Source organism: Colobus angolensis, unplaced genomic scaffold, assembly GCF_000951035.1.
Source record: "Colobus angolensis palliatus isolate OR3802 unplaced genomic scaffold, Cang.pa_1.0 Scaffold344, whole genome shotgun sequence".
NCBI lineage: Eukaryota > Metazoa > Chordata > Mammalia > Primates > Cercopithecidae > Colobus > Colobus angolensis.
Window position 1 is genome coordinate 1332301 of NW_012116755.1, and position 19321 is coordinate 1351621.

Consider the following 19321-nt stretch of genomic DNA (forward strand, 5'->3'; position numbering starts at 1 on the left):
GACAAGCCAACCCCTCCCTGACACCTCTGCCTCACTCCTGCAGCCCCTGAAGTAGATGTCTCTCAAGGTTCTTCTAGGAATAAGTCATAGTTTGGCTGTGAACCTCCTCCCAAGGATAGCAAATTCATCTGCCCACAGAGCCACAGAGTGAACAGGGCTGTCTACTTGGGAAGATGGGGACCTAGAGACATGAGCATGCAGATCCCCAGAGGCATTCAGGTTAAAATTTAAACATACTTTGCGGGCCCCACACCGCTCAGTGTGGGACTCCTGATTCCTCCAGCTGCAGTGTGAGCCCACATGGCCCTGAAGGCAGAAAGTACTGTTAAACGTGAAAACAGCCTCCATGTTTCTCCAAAGAAAAGGCCAATTGCCCTTATAATAGGGGGTGAGGGTGGTGGGAGGTGGCCCCCAGAGGTGGGAGGAGCAGGTGATATGCCCATATCCCCCTGTACCCTGCAGGAAGATTCTCAGCAGGGCCATGTTGAGGGCTCTTTCCATCCAGGGAGTCTAAGTAGTATTTGCTGAGGTGGGACGGTAGCCATGGCAACCAGGCAGTGAGTGCCCCAGTGCCCCTATCTGCCTGAGAGGCAGAGGAAGCCCTGTTCCCTGGCCAGAAAAGAAGGCCTTAAAAGCTCACCTAACCTGCTCACTTTACAGATAAGGCCAGAGAGGGAGGGTGGGGATGCCCAAGGTTAGTCAACAAGTTAGGAGAAGAACCAGTATTAGATTAGGAGACCAGTTATCCTGAGTCCTAGTGCTCCAATACACTGACTTCACAGGTTTGGCTGCCTTCAAGAGGCAAGGGAGGGGAGACTGTGTGTTGAGGTTTAAATAAAATAATGGAAGCAGAAACCCAATGCCCAGAATACAAGGGTATGTAAACACCAAAGCTACTACTGAGGAACTATCAAACAAGAGGCTAATTCTCACTAAGTTGTCAATGACTAATAAGGGGAACTCTCTATCCCCATGCTGGAAATAAAAAGACAGCTCTTAAAAAAAATAAAAAATGAAATAAAAAGACAGCTCTTAGAATGGAAATTTTCTTATTAGCCCAGATCCATAAGCAACAGCTTGCATTTGTTTTAGGCACAGGGCTAAGTACTTTGCCTGGATTATTTAATTTAATCTTCGCAATAGCCTTAGGAAGTAAGTGCAGTTTTTATTCTTAGTTTTCTAGGAAATGGAGCCACAGAGAGCTGAAATGACTTGCACAAGATCACATAGCTCCAAGGCGTGATGCCAGGAATCAGACCCAGATTGTGTATCTCTGTGCTCTATTGGGGACTGATGTGCTGGGATGAGTTTAATAGGCAGTGTGACTTCCTATTACTGGGACGGAGGATTTCTGATACTCTTCAAGTCAAAGCTGAGATGTGCCCCTCTTTTCAGAATAGTTAGGACAGCCTAGGAAATGAGCACCCAGATGCTTCTTGGGCAAAGTTTGCTTGCCAGTCCTGTTTGAGTTTAGGAATCATTGCTGCCACTGGGTCCAGGCTGGGTGGGCTGGGAAATCTTACTGAGAGTGACCACCTCTGGCTTCCCCTCAGGTGTCTTCTGCTGTGGGCCATCACCACTGACCGCCATCCGCAAAGGTGACATCTTTATTGTCTATGACACCAGATTCGTCTTCTCAGAAGTGAATGGTGACAGGCTTATCTGGTTGGTGAAGATGGTGAATGGGCAGGAGGAGTTACACATAATTTCACTGGAGACCACAAGCATCGGGAAAAACATCAGCACCAAGGCAGTGGGCCAAGACAGGCGGAGAGATATCACCTACGAGTACAAGTATCCAGAAGGTGGCCAGCATCACAGGGCTCCTTCTAACTCAGCCCCTGAGTCACTCAGACCATGAAAATACTCAAGATTGGGGGTGGGCCTGGGCAACATGGTGAAACCCCGTCACTACCAAAAAAAAAAAAAAAAAAAAATTAGCTGGGTATGGTGGCATGTGCCTTTGGTCCCAGCTACTCAGGAGGCTAAGGTGGGAGGACTGCTTGAGCCAGGGAGGTTGAGGTTGCAGTGAGCTATGACCATGCCACTGCACTCCAGCCTGGGTGACAGAACAAGACCCTGTCTCAAACAAACAAACAAACAACAAAAAAACACAAATCCTAATTGAGGCCTTTGCATTGCTTATTCACCTTGCTAAGACTGTCCGTGCTCCCCAGTGCCCAGGAGATTAGACATCTTCTCAGCCTGGCTTTCTGGCCCCTGCAGAGCTGGCCTCTGGCTCCCTTCCTGAGCTCAAGTTCATCCCCTAGCCATGCTGCCTGCTGTTCCCTGAAAAGGCTGGCTACTTTCACCCGTGGCCAAACCTCTGCTTATGCTTTCCCCACCTGAACTGTCTCCTTTGCAATCTCTACTATCCACAGGCTCATATGCTGCCTCTGTTCTTGATGTGCCTCAATCTTACAGATTTGTATTTCCCCTGTGGCCCATTGGCTGTGGTTCCTGTACCACGTGGTAAAGAAAGGAAGACAACTCCATACAGCATCCTCAAAGGGTGCAAGAGTCCAGACAGGGGCAAACTGAAGATGGGATGTGATTAAGAGGAAGGCAGGAAATCGTAACAACTCATAGATGAGGGAGCAATTTGCTGTGCTATGGGATGGCAAATGGTACCCATGCAGCTGGGGCTTTTCCCACCCTCCATTGCAGTACAGTTACAAGCAGGTCAGTTTGGACCCCTGGGTTGATTGTGAGCTTGCATAAAACCTTGCACAAGGTAGGCCTGCAGGAAATATTTCTTCCATATAAATGGGGCAAGTGATGGCTACCAAGGCAGCTCAGGACAAACTGGAGATCTCCACTTTGATGTCTCTTTGTGTTCAGAGTGGACGTGAATGGAGAGCTTTGTAACCAAGCTCAGAAATTCCTGTCTTACAGCTGCTCTCTCTGAAATAAAATCTTATCCTCAGGGCTGTGTTGAAAATGAGCAAACTTGATTAAAAGCAATTAGGTCAGGAGTTTTTTTTCTTTTTTTGGCAGTGTGACAGAAGTATCAGAGAGGGAGGGATATGATAGAGAGGGAGACCAGTGGTATCTGTCAACTGCTACACTTGATCGTGTCCCTCAGATCTCTGAGGCTCTGTTCTCTTTTCCTCATTGTTTTTCCTTTCTGTCTCTCAGACTAGATAATCTTATGACCTGTCTTCAAGTTTGCTGATTTTCCTGCAAGCTCTAATCTGCTATTATTGTACTTTTCCACTCCAGAATTTATATTTGGTTCTTTTTTAAAAATAATTTTAATCTCTCTCAATATTCTGTATTTGGCAAGCCATTTGTTCTCATGCCTTTTTTTGGTTCTTTGAATATATTTAAAATAACTAATTTAAAGTCTTTGTCTAGTAGGTTCAATGTCAGGGCTTCCTTAGGGACAGTTTTTATTGACTGTTTCCATGTTCCTCCCCTCCAACCCCTGTACCGCCATGTATGGCCTATACTTTGTATGTCTTGTAATTTTTTGTTAAAAATTGGACATTTTAAAAAACATAATATGGTAACTCTAGAAATCAGATCCTGTCCCCCGTCCCAGGGTTGCTTTTGTTGTTGCTGTTTGTTTAATGACTTCCCTGATATAATTCCAGAAAGTCTGTAATCTTTCTTATCCATGACCACTGAATTCTCTGCACAGTTTGCTGAATGGTCAGCTAATGATTGGATGGATATTGCTTTAAATTCCTTGAATCATTAAGACTCCTAGCCTTTGGTAAGGGGCTTTGTGTACAAGTTGGGGTACATTTCATTGCCCTGGTAGGCAATTTACAATTCTGCCTTCACTTCTTGCTTGGGCAGAGCCTCAAAGTCGGTTAGAGGTGAGAGCTTAGAGCCTTATCAGACCTTTCTCAGATGTTCTAGATTTCCAGGATTCTGACTGAGCTTTCCAAAGCCCCATGGACATTTTGTTCCTCAGTTTTTCCTTTTAAGATTTTTGATTGGCTTCTTTTCCCCTCAACTCCCTTCTTTTCCTTGTTGCCTTAGGAAACTGCAATTGTAAACAATTGCTGTAGGTTGGTTGTTTGTCTTAACAAATGCTCCAGGGAAAAGGCTGTTGGTAACGAGGGAGCTCTGAGTCAGGTCAATGAAGACAAACTCTGTGAATGAGGGTTTCCAGGGAATCGCCCTTAGGTGAATTAACAACAATTCTGTGGTAGTGGAGCTTTTAGGGAACTCCAAAACCATTCTGTCCCCTCCGGAGGTGGCTAGGCTGCTGGTTTTCACTGTGATTTGGTGCTGTTGGTTTTTGAGTCTACTGTGGAGCTGGAGAGAAGGGGAGATGGGAATCAGAATGCCACAAAACTATTCTTACTGAGATTGTGTTGTTTTACTTGAATAAATGCTCCTTAGATTATTATAAGCCTTTAGTTAATGTCAAGAGTTCTGAAAAAATTGTTTTGATAATTTTTGCCAATGTTCTCATTGCTTTTATGGAGAAGCAGATTTTTGGAGGTCTTTATTCTGCCGTTCCCACTGATGTCAGAATGTGCTATTGCTTAGGAATGGGGATGTGAATGCTCCTCTCTGTGAATCTATAGCTCATGGGCTCCAGGGATGTCTCTGGAGTCCTGGCCATGCAGATGGGCTCCTTCTGCCACGGCGGTGGTTGGGACATTTGGCCCTTGAAGGAGCACCTGAAGGAACCTGTCTTTGTGTCTCTTTCAGGCTCCTCCGAGGAGAGGCAGGTCATGGATCATGCCTTCCTCCTTCTCAGTTCTGAGAGGGAGCACAGACGACCTGTAAAAGAGAACTTTCTTCACATGTCGGTACAGTCAGATGATGTGCTGCTGGGAAACCCTGTTAATTTCACCGTGATTCTCAAAAGGAAGACTGCTGCCCTACAGAATGTCAACATCTCGGGCTCCTTTGAACTACAGTTGTACACTGGCAAGAAGGTGGCAAAACTGTGTGACCTCAATAAGACCTCGCAGATCCAAGGTCAAGGTACCAGAACCAGGGGGAGGAGAGGCCTCAAGTGAGCTCAGGGTCCCCACAATCTGAAATCCCTCTTCTCCTCTGTGGACAACTTCCATACATTAACAAATTTTTGTGTGTGAGTTAACACAAACATTTATTGAAAACCTACCCCTTGGTAGTCACAAGAAAGCCAGGCACAGAGGAAAAGTGGGCCAATAGACCACTCACTGGACTAGGAGCCTGGGTCTATCGTAGTGCTCTAAATTAGGGGTGCTGAAAGTGTCATGAGAAGTCTTCTATGGTGGCAGAAATTTTAATCTCAGATGCCCAGTGAAATCAATGAGTATGAATGCCCAGGGCACAGTGTTGGGAACAAGTGGGATGTCCTGATGACAATGGGTAATGTCTGTCATGCACTCAGGATGGAAGCTTGGAGAAATTGGCCAATTATTATTCCATCTTGAGCCCAACGTCTTGTTTTCTAAAGAGAGTATGGGACATGTCCAAGGTTATCCAGTTCAATTCATACAAAGTTATTCTAATTCTGTGCTTGATGAGGAAACCTCATGGGGCCTATGATGAATGACCTCTCCCCTCCACCCTGACTCTTTGGCAGTATCAGAAGTGACTCTGACCTTGGACTCCAAGACCTACATCAACAGCCTGGCTATATTAGATGATGAGCCAGTTATCAGAGGTTTCATCATTGCGGAAATTGTGGAGTCTAAAGAAATCATGGCCTCTGAAGTATTCACGTCTTTCCAGTACCCTGAGTTCTCTATAGAGGTGAGATTCCTGCAGGCCATAAAGGGCTCCTCCTGCCTGGAAGTTGGCCATGGAGTGTGACGGGGGCCCTTAAGAACCCTGAGGGTCCTTGGTTGGCTCATGCATATCTTCTCTCCCCATCTCTCCTCCCCACCCTACTACAGTTGCCTAACACAGGCAGAGTTGGCCAGCTACTTGTCTGCAATTGTATCTTCAGAAATACTCTGGCCATCCCTTTGACTGACGTTAAGTTCTCCTTGGAAAGCCTGGGCATCTCCTCACCGCAGACCACTGACCATGGGTGAGTCCGTCTGAGGTATTCTTACAAACAGAAATATACTTCTGGACATATATCTTGCACATGTGTGCATATTCTTGAGATGTGAATTCCCAGTATGGGGTCATAGGGTCAAAACGTAGATACATTTTGCTAGTGCCAAATTACTTTCAGAAAAGATTGCGTCAATTTATGCTCTATCAACAGATCTTTTGATTCTTGCCAATCTAGCAGTTAAGTAATCTCATTGCTTTACTTTGCATCTCTGATTATTTGTGAGGCTGAATATTTCTTACATTAATTGACTCTCTCCTGTGAATTGCCTGTTCCTAACTTTTGTCCATTTTTCTACTGAGTCATTTATTTTTTCATATTAGTATGGAGTCTTTACACAGTAAAGAGTGTTATGTGCTGTGACTTGTTTATAGCAGTTTGTATTTAAATTTTTAAATTTAATTTTTAATTTATTTATTTTGAGACAGAGTCTCACTTTGTCACCCAGGCTGGAGTGCAGTTACAGGATCTCAGCTCACTGCAACCTCCATCCGTCCCCAGGTTCAAGTGATTCTCCTGCCTTGGCCTCCTGAGTAGCTGGGATTACAGGCATGCGCCACCACACCTGGCTAATTTTTGTATTTTTAGTAGAGATGGGGTTTTCCCATATTGGCCAGCCTGGTCTTGAACTCCTGACCTCAGGTGATCTGCCCGCCTTGGCCTCCCAAAGTGCTGGGGTTACAGGCATGGGCCATCATGCCCAGCTAAACAGTTTGTATTTTTTTAAACATTAAGATGTCTTTCAGCATTAGAACTTTTAAATTTTAATGTAGTCAAATTTTTCAATCTTTTCCCTTACGGATACTGAATTTCATGTCATCCTAGGTGCATAGAAATATTCTCTTATGCTTTTTCTAGAATTTCCAGCTTTATTTACACAATTAGGTATTTATCTGGAATTTTTTTGGGGTGTGGTGTGATGTGGAGCTCCAACTTTGTGTATGGTTTTCCTAGTACTTTGTAGCACTGCCTTTATTAGGCTGTAAATTCCCATATATATCTGGGTCTCTGCACTCTTTAATTTGCTATTTCATTTGTCTTCTTCTACTATAACATCATACCACTTAAATTATTATAGTTCTATAATAATTTTATATGATTATCATATCTACATATTGATATGTATTAGGCAAATCACCACCCCCCACATTTTTGTCTATAGAACTTTTAGAATCATCTTGTCATATAGTTTGAAAACATTTGGGATTTAAGCTGATACTGCATTGAATTTACCTATTTATTTGGGGGAGAATTGTGCCAAATGACAATATTGTGTCTTACCATCTAGGAATGTGCCATGCCCTGGAATGGCCAGGGCTTTTCAAAGAGGCTGAGCTAAGGCTCGGCTTTCTGGTTTCTCACCCAACTCATCTTCTTCCTCTTCCCGTAACATCCTTGGCTGATTGTATGTCCATATGTCTTTGAATTTTCCAGGACGGTGCAGCCTGGTGAGACCATCCAATCCCAAATAAAATGCACCCCAATAAAAACTGGACCCAAGAAATTTATCGTCAAGTTAAGTTCCAAACAAGTGAAAGAGATTAACGCTCAGAAGATTGTTCTCATCACCAAGTAGCCTTGTCTGATGCTGTGGAGCCTTAGTTGAGATTTCAGCATTTCCTACTTTGTGCTTAGCTTTCAGATTATGGATGATTAAATTTGATGACTTTTATGAGGGCAGATTCAAGAGCAGGAGGTCAGAAAGGCCAACACAACCATAAGCAGCCAGACCCACAAGGCTAGGTCCTGTGCTGTCACACAGCTATAAACACCAGCTTAGGCCACAGAATCCCATCCCTTTCCTGAGTCATGGCCTCAAAAATCAGGGCCACCATTGTCTCAATTCAAATGCATAGACTTCAAAGCCACAGATTCTCTCCCTGGAGCAGCAGGCTATGGGCATGGGAGTGGTTAGAGAGTCCCCAGTAGCTGCCACCCGCTGGCGCCCCGTGAGAAGCTGCATATCTTCAGGCAATGTGTTTGCACGCCCTGAAGGCACCTGTCAACTGGGGTGGGCCTGCTAGAAGTGCATTCTCCTCCTTTGCCTCCATTGTCCTCTCTCTATCCCTGAAATCCAGGAAGTCCCTCTCCTGGTGCTCCAAGCAGTTTGAAGCCCAATCTGCAAGGACATTTCTCAAGAGCCACGTGGTTTTGCAGACACCTCTGTCCTCAGGCCTGAACTCACTATAAAAACCCATGTCAGCAAACAGTGACCAGCAAATCCTCTTCCCTTATTCTAACTGCTGCCCCTTAGGAGACTCCAGGGGGCAGGCATTGCTTCCTCCCTGGTGTGAACTCTTTGGTATTCCATCCACCATCCTGGCAACTCAAGGCTGCTTCTGTTAACTGAAGCCTACTCCTTCTTATTCTGCCCTCCAGAGATTTGCTCAAATGATCACTATGCTTTAAATTAAACTCTACTTCAAGAAAACTCTGTGGTCCCTGAGTCCTTTTATCTTTATGCCAATAAGCTTCTTAAAGTATCCTGTGCTGGGGGTTTATTTTATGTGGTCACTTGGGGAGCCGTGGAATCCTTTGGCCTCCCCAGGCAAAGGTGATTTGTTTTTCTAAGACCACCAGAGCGAGCACAAAAGAACCAGCGGGTAGGCAAGTGTAGGAGCAAAACTGCAAGTTTATTTTGGTCACCTACCTTCAGGGAAAGAAGGTGGGTAGGGAGAAGTCTGAGGCCGGCAGAGTCCCCCGGTGGGGCTCTCGGACGGAGTTCCCACAGTCCTGACATCCCGACATCAGTGGGGCTGGAGGAAGGCCGTGCGGCTCACTGGCGGAGAGCGGCTTTTCTAGGAGTGGGAGGGCAATAGGCGGGACACGGGCGTGTCAGGGGGCGTTCCGCAGGTGCGACCAGGTAAATCCTGGTCTCTTTGGATTGACGTCACCTGGCGCATGCCCAGTTGATCTGCACCTTCCCAGGTGCCGGCTGCATTTTCGCGCCCACGGGTAAAGTTGCTGATGAAGAACCCGGACGTGCACCATCTTGCCTCCGTTCGTCCAAACAAAAGGTGCTTCGAGGAGTTGGCTTCTTCTTCTTTTTTTTTTTTTTTTTGAGCTGGAGTCTCGCTCTGTCACCCAGGCTGGAGTGCAGTGGCCGGATCTCAGCTCACTGCAAGCTCCGCCTCCCGGGTTCACGCCATTCTCCTGCCTCAGCCTCCTGAGTAGCTGGGACTACAGGTGCCCGCCACCACCCCCAGATAATTTTTTGTATTTTTTTTAGTAGAGACGGGGTTTCACCGTGTTAGCCAGGATGGTCTTGATCTGACCTCGTGGTCCACCCACTTTGGCCTCCCAAAGTGCTGGGATTACAGGCGTGAGCCACCGCACCCGGCTGGAGTTGGCTTCTTTATTGTCTGTTCAGTACATCCAACCCCTCTCTCAAAGGCTGGATACACACTGGATACACACCCTGGCAGAGGCACATGCGTAGCTTGAATGAGGGTTATTTTGTGTCTAATTCACAGGACAGTCAGGGGTGGGATACCTGTCATCCTCTGCCTTTCCAGCTGCCCAAGTGAAAAAACCTCAATCCTGGTCACCCTTGCCCCAGTTGCCCACCTCCCTGGCATACAGTAGGTGTTCAATAAATGTTTATTGAAGGAAAGGTGATTGTTCCTTCTGCTGGAAATACCACAAAGTTGGTGACACAAACAGAAGGGTTTGGTCACTCCACAGCACAGTGTCCGATCCCAAGAGGTGCTAAAGCCTGGCATGGCCACTGTGTGATGCCGTATGACACTTGTCTCCCACACTGGGAATGGAAGAAAAGTAGCTTTCCTAGAGGTGCCTTTAGGGTGACCCATGAGGAAGGACACTGCCCAAGGGTTTGGGCTGGGATCTCTTAATTAAAACAGGAGACTCTAGTCACTGAGGGTGAGCAAAGAGCTTTTTATTCAAAGAAAGAGGCAAATTGCACCCACTCTCTCTCCCTGTAAGATCTCATCGGGTTTTGACATCAGTTGCAATGCTTTCAGTTTGAGGCTAAGCAGAATGTTATGCTGTGAACGGTCACCACACAGACCACTGTGTTGCTGGTATAGGGAGGCTCAGCTCGGGGTTGGACACGTTAATTACCTACATAACCCTGGCTGTGGCCCAGCCCAGCACCTTCCAGAACAGGGACTGACATGGCTGAGGTCTACCTTGGAGATGGGGTCAGTGATGAGGGGAGGCAGGGTCTGCCTCTGTGCAGATAAAATGCCCCCTCACCCCAGCCTTCCTTTCCAGAGCAACCTAACTGAAAACACAATGGGCTTTGGGGCTGGTGTGCACCTCTGCTTTCAGGCCAAGCTGGATCCCTGGGAGAGGAGTTTGAAGCCCAATGTGCAAGGACATTTCTCAAGGGCCATGTGGTTTTGCAGACACCCCTGTCTTCAGGCCTGAACTCACCATAAAGACCCATGTCAGCAAACAGTGACCAGCAAATCCTCTTTGCTTATTCGAACTGCTGTCCCCTAGGAGACTCCGGGCGCAGGCATTGCTTCCTCCTTGGTGTGAACTCTTTGGTATTTCATCCGCCACCCTGGCAGCCCAGAGATGCTTCTGAGTTAGGATAACAAATAGGGGGGCCCTATAGTCAGAGCAGCTCTTACCCAAAGTGGTGAGCGTCAACTTCCTGTCCAGATTGCAAGTTAATGGCCTTTACAGCTGACTCAGGCTCCTATGTCGTTATTAATAAATATTAAAGCTGATAAGGACCAAGAAAGTGGGCCTGCAGCCTGACTGTGGGAGGCCCAATGTCTTTCTGGTTGCTCTGTTAATGTTAGAATCCCCCATCACCCCTCTTGTGGGTCATACTTGGAGAGCTCTGAGCAAGGATTAGGGCAGAGGTGGCTTTGTGAACATTGGACCCTTTGAGCAATTAACCCCAGGCCCTGTGGGTCATCAGTTGTAGAGAGACGGTCTCTGGCAGGATCGTCACCCTTCACAGAGTGTCCAAGGATGCTGTCCAAGAACCACGATGCTGCTTGGCTCTTTTCTTTCTCATGGTTGCTAGTTTCCTTTCTCAGTGTCCTGAGACTGCACCTCCAAACACTGACCTTCTTCTCCTCTGAACTGGAGCCACAGGCCACTTGGGGCCAGCACTCATGCCCTTTTGCCTGGAGCTGGAAGGGGGGCCCTGACACTGAGGCCTTGCAGGGGCATGCTCTGCTGAGGACCTATGCCCCTGCCAATCCTGACGCCAGTAGATGCTGGGGAAATGGCCCAAAGAGAGGAACAAAGGCCCGTGGAGGGAGTGGGTGGTGAATCCACTTCTTATACCAAACGGGGATAAGAACTCTTCCGTTGGGCTTTGTGCAGAAGATGCTGCTTCAGCAACCACTGGAATGGGATTTAGGAGCACCAGAATGCTGCTCAGACCTTCGGAAGTGGTCACAGACACCCCAGGCTTCAAATGGGGTGAATAGAGGGCAGACTCATCCTGGTAGGGTGTGTGTGTCTGTCTTCCTGATTCATCTGATTCATTAGTCAGCAGGCCCTGGCCATCACCCATCTTTTCAGAGACAAGATGGGCACCAATTTGGGAGAACTGGCCTCAAACACACAGGCAGGGTTTATGGTTAGTTCTACCTACGTGTGTTATTAGACTTCCTCTAAGAGGTAACGTTCAATTAAGTTCTCATGGGAGTGGTTAGAGAGTCCCCAGTAGCTCTAAAGATGTCCTTCCTGTACCCACACCTGTGAATGGCTAGATATGTAGCCACAGGCAGGACAGCTCCCAGCTGTCCCGCTCAGTGAAGACTCCAGTGTCTGTGGAATGGTGGCTCATTTTCGGCGCTACTGTCGTAACTCTGGCTCTGTCCATGCTGGCCATGTCCTGCACGTGTGTGTGTAGAGCTTAATGCGGGGTCCTCTTCGAACCATGCGGCAGCCACCTCTACCTCCTAATTTCAGCAGGCAGCAGGGGGAAGCCCTTTCCAGGGAGTGGCTGGCAGCTCTGCAGTCTTTCCAGGCTAGTCTCCCCTGATGTCAGTGTCCCAACCCAGGTCCCCAAGGCCAGCCCTGCCCGGTCCTTCTGTCACAATCTTAACCCTCAAAGCCAGGAGCCAAGGCCCCAGCCTTCCCAAGAGAAGACAGAAATCCTAGGGAAAGCCAAAGGCAAGCTCTTTTCTGCCCCTGGGCTGCCCTGTTCCAAAGCTCCCTTTGCTGGGCGGAGAATGTAAAAGCCGCCTAGTCTTGAAGAACGGTTCTTGATGAGCCCTCTCAGTGCAGACTCTTCTTAGATGAACTCTGAGAAAGCCACCATCCTTCTCTGATGTCCCCAGCCTATTCCCGACCCCCAGACCTGGCCCAACATGGAGAGATGAAGGAGGGGTTACAGGGAATGGCAAGGCCAAGTGAGCGGCTCAGGGAAGCGCTGGGGGTGCTGGGAGTGCACCATGCCCATGAGCCCCATTATCCAAAACCCCAGGACAAAGGTTGACAGCACTTTTTAGTGTTTGCTTCTCTCCCCACAGCAGCATCTATTCATCTGTCACCTCCACAGAGTCCTCATCCTTTGTCTCCTCTGATGGATCCTCCATTGTTTCGGTGTCTGACAGCGATGTCACCTGCCGCACCATGTCTTTGTCACTGGGGATCTCTGGCTGACACGGTCTGGAGAAGGGGTTGAACCAGTTCAGGGAGAAGTCCCCACCAAAGGTCTCCTTTACTGACTGCCAGCTCCCCGTGCGCTCCCTGGGCTGGTTCTTTCGTTTGAGGCGTTCGATGCCCTGGAGGGAGAAGGGGATGAAGAGCATCAGCGTCAGCGTGGTGCTGGGCTGTGCAGCTCATGTACACACCCCCAGCTATGGCACAGCAGTGGCGGGGTCCAGGGCGTGGGTAAGATGGGGTCTGAGAGGGGCAGCCTGTTGTGGCCCAGCTCAGCCCCGGGAGGTGCCTCGGAGGACTTCTGGGGCGTGGGTAGACAGCAGCGTGGAGCAACACAGCAAGCAGGGCCTGCCTGGCGGACTCATGTGTTCTCCACCCACCACCCAGCCCTCCCCTTCTTTCCTTCCACAAATGCAATGCCAGATGATGGGCAGGGGCCAGGCTGATGAGTGGCTGAGGCATAAGGGGAACCACGCATCCTCTGAGGCTGCTACAAACTGGTGACCCCCTCCTAAATATTTTTGGCCACTCCAACCAGGGTAGATAGGGGCTGCAAACACAGCAGAAGGACGATGGGGTTAAGGAGAGAGTGCAGGACACAAATAGCATGCGAGGTGAAGAAGCGGGTGCTCATACAGCTAGTGCCAACATGCAGTAGGCAGCCGGAGGGCACCCAGGACCACTGTGGGGAGGTAAGGCTGTGCTCAGGCCTGCTCATGCAGCAGATCCACCCTGCAGCCTCTTCCAAGCTGTCAACTCACCTGCCTCTGGGTGTCGGCTGCAACTCAGCCACCAGGCCACAGAAAGGGTGCTGGGGTGGGGAGATGCCCAGAGGAGGTAAAGACATGGCCAGGCCAGCTCTCCAGGCCCACAACACCCTGCACAGAGGCTTTTGACCCTCCAGTGGGGGCACTGCTTTCTCCATCTCTTCTGGAAGCCAAGGGAATTTGCTGTGGGTTTGCCGGCCTTGGGCACTGCTCATTCACATGACTCAAGAAAGATCTCTGTGTATCTAGTTCTAGGTTTTCTCTTCCACACAAGATTGTTATACAACTGGCACAATCCTTTGTTATGCAGAAAGAGAAACTGAGGCACACACACAGTCTGGGATCTGATGGTACCCTACGCCAGTTCTTCTCCAGCACTTTTTCTTCCCACACCATCTCAGAGATTTGTGACTCTTGACTTTTGAATAAATTCTAAGTTAAAAAAATCGGATCTCAAAAGTATATCCTCATAAGATACTTATCAATTACAAAGGGAAAAACAGTACCTTAATAGTAGGGAAGAAACAATGCGGGTACCACCTTCACCCAGTGATCAAAGTTAACATCACAATAATAATGAAACATATCAACACCATGTGCCTCCTGATGCGGCGCAACGAGGACACACTGCTTCAGCAGTGCTCCTGTCCCAAATGCCTAACCTCAACCTCATCATGAGAAAAACATCAAAAACACAATCTGAAGGACAGCCTAAAGAATACCTGCCCTACATCTTCAGAAGGGTCAAAGACCCTTTTGATGAAAAGATTTTGGAACCAGTGGTACAAAACATTGTGAATACATTAAATGTACACTGTAAAATGGCTAATTTTATGTTACGGGAATTTCACCTCAATTTTTAAAAAGAGTCAAAGTCATGAAAGACAAAGGAAGACTGAGGAACTGTCACAAACTGGAGGAGACTAAGGAGACATCGCAAATGATGCCGTGTGGGATCCTGGAACAGAAAAGGGTGTTAATGGGACAACAGGAGAAATGTGAATAAGGTACATACGTTAGTTAAGGGTATGGTGTTGCCAATGTCCAGGGTTTTATATTTGTGTTATGGTTGTATAAAATATTTACCTTTGGTGAGACTGATTGAAGGGTACATGGGAACTCTTTGTACTGTTTTTGTCACATTTTTCTAAGTCTGAAGTTACTTCACAAAAAGTTTAAAAATAATCAATAATCAGACAAAGATTTATGCAATACAAACTTGAACACTGAATTATAATAATGCAAAGTTGGAAACGAGAAATGCCCAATAACGATGGTTAAGCAAACGATTCTATAACACTATGCAGCTAGAAAAGATGGTTTAATATAGTTTTACATGACATTAGAACATTTGTGTGGTTACTGTTGGGGATGGAATTCTAGATGATTTGTATTTATTTCTGTAGACTTCTCACGTAGTCCAAGTTTTACCAATGAGCCAATGTTACTTTTATAATCAGAACAAAAACAGCTGTTTCAGAAAATGGATCTTGTTGACACAAGTCTAGAGGGACCTTCATGTGGGTCATGAACACGGGATGCCATGCTGCTTCCTGACTGGCCCCTCGCCAGGCCTCCCTTCTTGGCACAGAAGCAGTGCCCAGCTGAGATGATTTGCTCTGGGCATTCTGCATTCCCTTCCTGGGTGATTGTCTGCAGCCTGTCGAGAAAGAGGCTTTAACTTGATAGCACAAGAGCTGGGACATCACCATATGGCACATCCAGCTACAGAGGAGACACCCAGAAATGACAGACAGGCTGCATCCATACTGACTTGGACTCAAAGCCATGACCACAGGTTTTTATAGCCTCCTTGTGAGGAGGTGGGTATGAGGATTGATGATTGGCAGATGGGGAAGAAACAGAAGTTCCAAGAGGCCATGACAGTGGCCAAGGCTCATCTAGCTTGTTATGTATCAGAACTGGGACCAGAAGTAGTGTCGTTTTTTTCTGCCCAACATGTTTCCAGCTCTACTGCAAATCACCACTGTGCCGAGGCTGAGCTCAGAGAGAAGGGGAATGAAGCCAAGAGCCCACAGGATGATTATTTGCCATTCATGTGGCATGCTCCCAGATAGGCACTCTTGGATTATACTCAACCTCCTCACCAAGCTCATAAAAGTATTCCAGACAGAGCCTGGCCTGTCTACCAGAGGTCTTCAGCAGTAAAATGGACAAACGTTCAGGGAGTGTTGACTTTTGAGTCCGGAAAGAAAATATTGCAAACAAATCTGATGTATAAAAATGGGCTGCTTTTTCCTGGTAGGACTCAATTTTGAGTTTTATGTGGATTTAAAGGAATCCTGCAGGCAAAGTTCTTAAACTTGAGGTTTGCAGAGGAGCAGTAATACTAGCTTTAGGCTCAAGAGAACAAACAAAAATTGTTGATGCCTGGTAAGGGGGTCATAGTCGACACCAGCAGCTCTTGCAAAGGGTGTGTGACGGGCCTTTTGGCTCAGGTCAGCCTGGGTGATACATGAGCTGTGATCTGTGAACAAACTCACCAACACTCCAAAATGAATGTATTAGGAATAAGGCTTCCGAGGAAGGAAGAGTCTGTGAAGACTCAGCTGAGCCCCACAGAGCGAGAACAGGCTGTTCCCTGCTCCCTGTATCATCAGATGTAGAAAGCCAGAGCCTCAGGGAGCAGTCTATGCAAATGTGTCTCTTCATAGCTGGGCAGATAGCACTGTCTCTCTTCATCAGAGATTTCTTTTTTTTTTTTTTTTTGAGACGGAGTCTTGCTCTGTCGCCCAGGCTGGAGTGCAGTGGCCGGATCTCAGCTCACTGCAAGCTCCGCCTCCCAGGTTTACGCCATTCTCCTGCCTCAGCCTCCCCAGTAGCTGGGACTACAGGCGCCCGCCACCTCGCCCGGCTAGTTTTTTGTATTTTTTAGTAGAGACGGGGGTTCACCGGGTTAGCTAGATGGTCTTGATCTCCTGACCCTGTGATCTGCCTGTCTCGGCCTCCCAAAGTGCTGGGATTACAGGCTTGAGCCACCGCGCCCGGCCAGAGATTTCATACCTCTATATTGTAATCCACAAGAGGAAACATTTTTCTGTTTCATTCCAGAACACATATACACACAATCCTCTAAGCTTCATAAAACAATACTTACCCTGCAATATGTAATGCATTAAACATTTTTCTTGAAAAACATGCTGGTTGCAAACCATGAACGGTTGTGACTGATGGTTTGAAAAGCACAGCTCTAACACAGCTAACACTTACAGAGCCATACCAGGGCCAGACACTATACATTCCCATTCATCACCCTCATGTAATCCTTCCATTAACTTTGTGATTTAGATTATCATTCCCATTTTACAGATGAAAAAACTGAGACTTGAAGAAGTTACTGCTCAAGGTCATATTTTGGTAGTAGGTATGGTAATAAGTAGCCAAGCAGAGATTTGAACCAAAGACTGAAGCCAGGACCCAAATATTGGTCACCAGACAATATGGCCTCAGCTGCAGAAATTCAGGGCATCCTTATGTCGGTGTTAGAGCACATGCGGCCCCCTGAAGGCTTTTGGCAAACGTCCCTCTGCAGCGCTTGTCATCACTCCTTGGATCAGCATCATCGGCTCCTCCTGTGTGCCACAACAGAGCGGGATCCCTGGGGACCACTCTGCTACGGCAATCATGCTGCTCAAGTCAGCAAGATGTTTTCTTGAGGGAGAGGGTGAGAAAAAGAAGGTTCAGGTTGGGAGCACACTGGTCAGAGGCTTGTTTCTGCTTCACCGTGAATTCTGTCTCTTCTGTGAGGTGATCCTAAGTCAGATATGTATTTAAAGAATATAAGAAAAAGTCACATGGGTGTTTAAACCCATATGTGGAAAGCAAAGGTCAGGACGTGTACAGGTCACGTACCTGGGCTGCTACAATGCTCCTGGCTCTAGACTGCTCACCGGCCACCACTCCCCTCTGGAGGTCCCTTGGTTCTATGCTTTTCTCTTTCCCTTCCGGGCTGGTTCTTCACCCAAAGGGCCCTTGGTCTAGAGATGGGTTCCACTGATGAGATGCACAAGGAGTGGTGGGCAGGCTAATACTTTGGATCCGCCTCATACAGACTTTCTTTGATGTCTTGGCAGTTGTTTGTTGGGGAGGCCGCAGGTTATGAGGCAAGGCGGTCTCAGTGGCTTCTCAGTGGAGGGAACACGTGCCTGTCTCACCATCAGCACACCCCGACTGCACTATGCTGAGCCCGGCAGCACACAGGACCCATATCACCAGCAGGCATCAGGGACCACCTGAGGAGGGACCCCTGCAAGCCCCAAGTGGATTCTCAAACTTGATAGTCAGAATCACTTTGGAGGGCTGTGAAGACACAGACCGCTGGGCCCCACTGTTTCTGGTTCGGTAGTCTGGGGAGGGGGTGGAGCATGTGCATTTCTAACGAGTTCTCAGGGGATGCTGATGTTGGTGTTGCTGGTCTGGCAACCTCAAGAACACCTTTGAGGAGGATTCTAGCAAAATCTTTCTCTCTTCACGTTTCTTTGATATTGAAGGGCACCTTCTAGGTGGGGCCCCTTCCCTTTACTGGCTGGCTCACCCTCTAAACTGATGCACTGCAAGTCTTGAAGAGAGAGAAATTTAAAACCCATTAGTCTGGCTGAGAAAGCCCAGCCCAGCCCCCCGGAGAGGAGCTTCTGTGTAATGCCAACCTATGTGTTTAAAATGTTTGTTAATTTACCTCACCTAAACGGTTTCTGCATTAGGGGACGGTGGATTTTAACTATTTGAGTGGCCTAGCCAGATGAGCAAAAGCTAATACTTGGGGCTCTTTCAACAAGAAGTACGGGGCTGGGCCCAGTGGCTCACGCCTGTAATCCCAAGACTTTGGGAGGCTAAGGCAGGACAATTGCTTGAGGCCAGGCATTTGAGACTGGCTGGGGCAACACAGTGAGACCCTGACTCTATTAAAAAACAACAAAATTAGCCAGGCATGTACATGCCTGTAGCCCTAGATACTCAGGAGGCCAAGGCACAAGAATCACTTGAGCCCAGGAGTTCAAGGCTGCAGTGAGCTCTAATTGTGCCACTGCACTCCAGCCTGGGTGACAGAGTAAGACCTTGTCTCTAACAAAAAAGAGGAAGTATTACCAAGTCCAAGCAAATATGCATAGATCACAGATTTGCTTAGATCTAAGCCTTTTGCATATTCAGTCTGGTTGCTATGAACACAAACCTGACACCTAACCCAACGAGCCACATCTTTATTTTTCACTTCCACTCCCCAGAGCCCATGCTCTGAAAGACAGTGGCTACTACTGGTTCATTTTCCCATGAGTTCACCAAACAGTACTATTAAAACTCCTGTGTCCAAGCCAAAAGTTGGGGCGACTTTGTGTAGAAAGATGTCCTCTTTCATTGTATCTGGAAATGCTGAGGAAAGCTCAGGGATGCTTTTTCTTCCTATGTGGAAGCCAGGCCGGGAACCAATCACTATCCTGCAAATGATGGCCACATTCCTCAGTCATTGTGCTCTCGGCAAACTGTTAGCAGTCTGAATAAAAATGAAATAAAAATGCCAGGAACCTTGGGGTATTCCTATCTTCTGAGTGCAACTGGTTTGAGAGCTCAGAAACACTGACTCTTTCTAGCCAAGGCCTATACAAACCCAGAGGCAGAATCTTATAGGATATCTGAAGGAACCCCACTGTATTGGAAAGATAAACATAGTATGCACAACTTCAAAGGATGAGTTTCTATTTTTAGGACTAAAAAAACTCAGTGCATCTTCAGCACTGTCTGCTGCATTCCTTAGAAATGCCAGGGGGAAAAGAACTAACCTGTCTCACTTTAAAAAATGCCCTAGAGGATGGAGTATTACCAATCGCTCTCCCCTAGGGGAGGCCCAGAGCTGCAGCCCTGCTCTAGTCATTTAATACAATCACACTTCTTTCATATACCTAAGTGAACTGTAAATTTA

The 19321-nt window shown here is 47.4% G+C and overlaps 2 protein-coding genes across 2 annotated transcripts in view; one reads left to right on the top strand and one right to left on the bottom strand.

The window, feature by feature from the left end:
* The window catches only part of TGM4 (transglutaminase 4), a 39304-nt gene extending 30854 nt beyond the window's left edge, over positions 1–8450 (top strand). The window contains exons 10-14 of the mRNA XM_011952644.1: positions 1554–1805; positions 4672–4950; positions 5540–5709; positions 5853–5989; positions 7454–8450. Coding sequence (XP_011808034.1) covers positions 1554–1805; positions 4672–4950; positions 5540–5709; positions 5853–5989; positions 7454–7595 — 980 coding nt within the window. The 3' untranslated portion in view covers positions 7596–8450. The remainder of the gene's footprint in view (positions 1–1553; positions 1806–4671; positions 4951–5539; positions 5710–5852; positions 5990–7453) is intronic.
* Positions 8451–9896: 1446 nt separating this feature from the next.
* ZDHHC3 (zinc finger, DHHC-type containing 3) overlaps positions 9897–19321 on the bottom strand; it is a 61267-nt gene continuing 51842 nt past the window's right edge. The window contains exon 8 of the mRNA XM_011952647.1: positions 9897–12741. Coding sequence (XP_011808037.1) covers positions 12493–12741 — 249 coding nt within the window. The 3' untranslated portion in view covers positions 9897–12492. The remainder of the gene's footprint in view (positions 12742–19321) is intronic.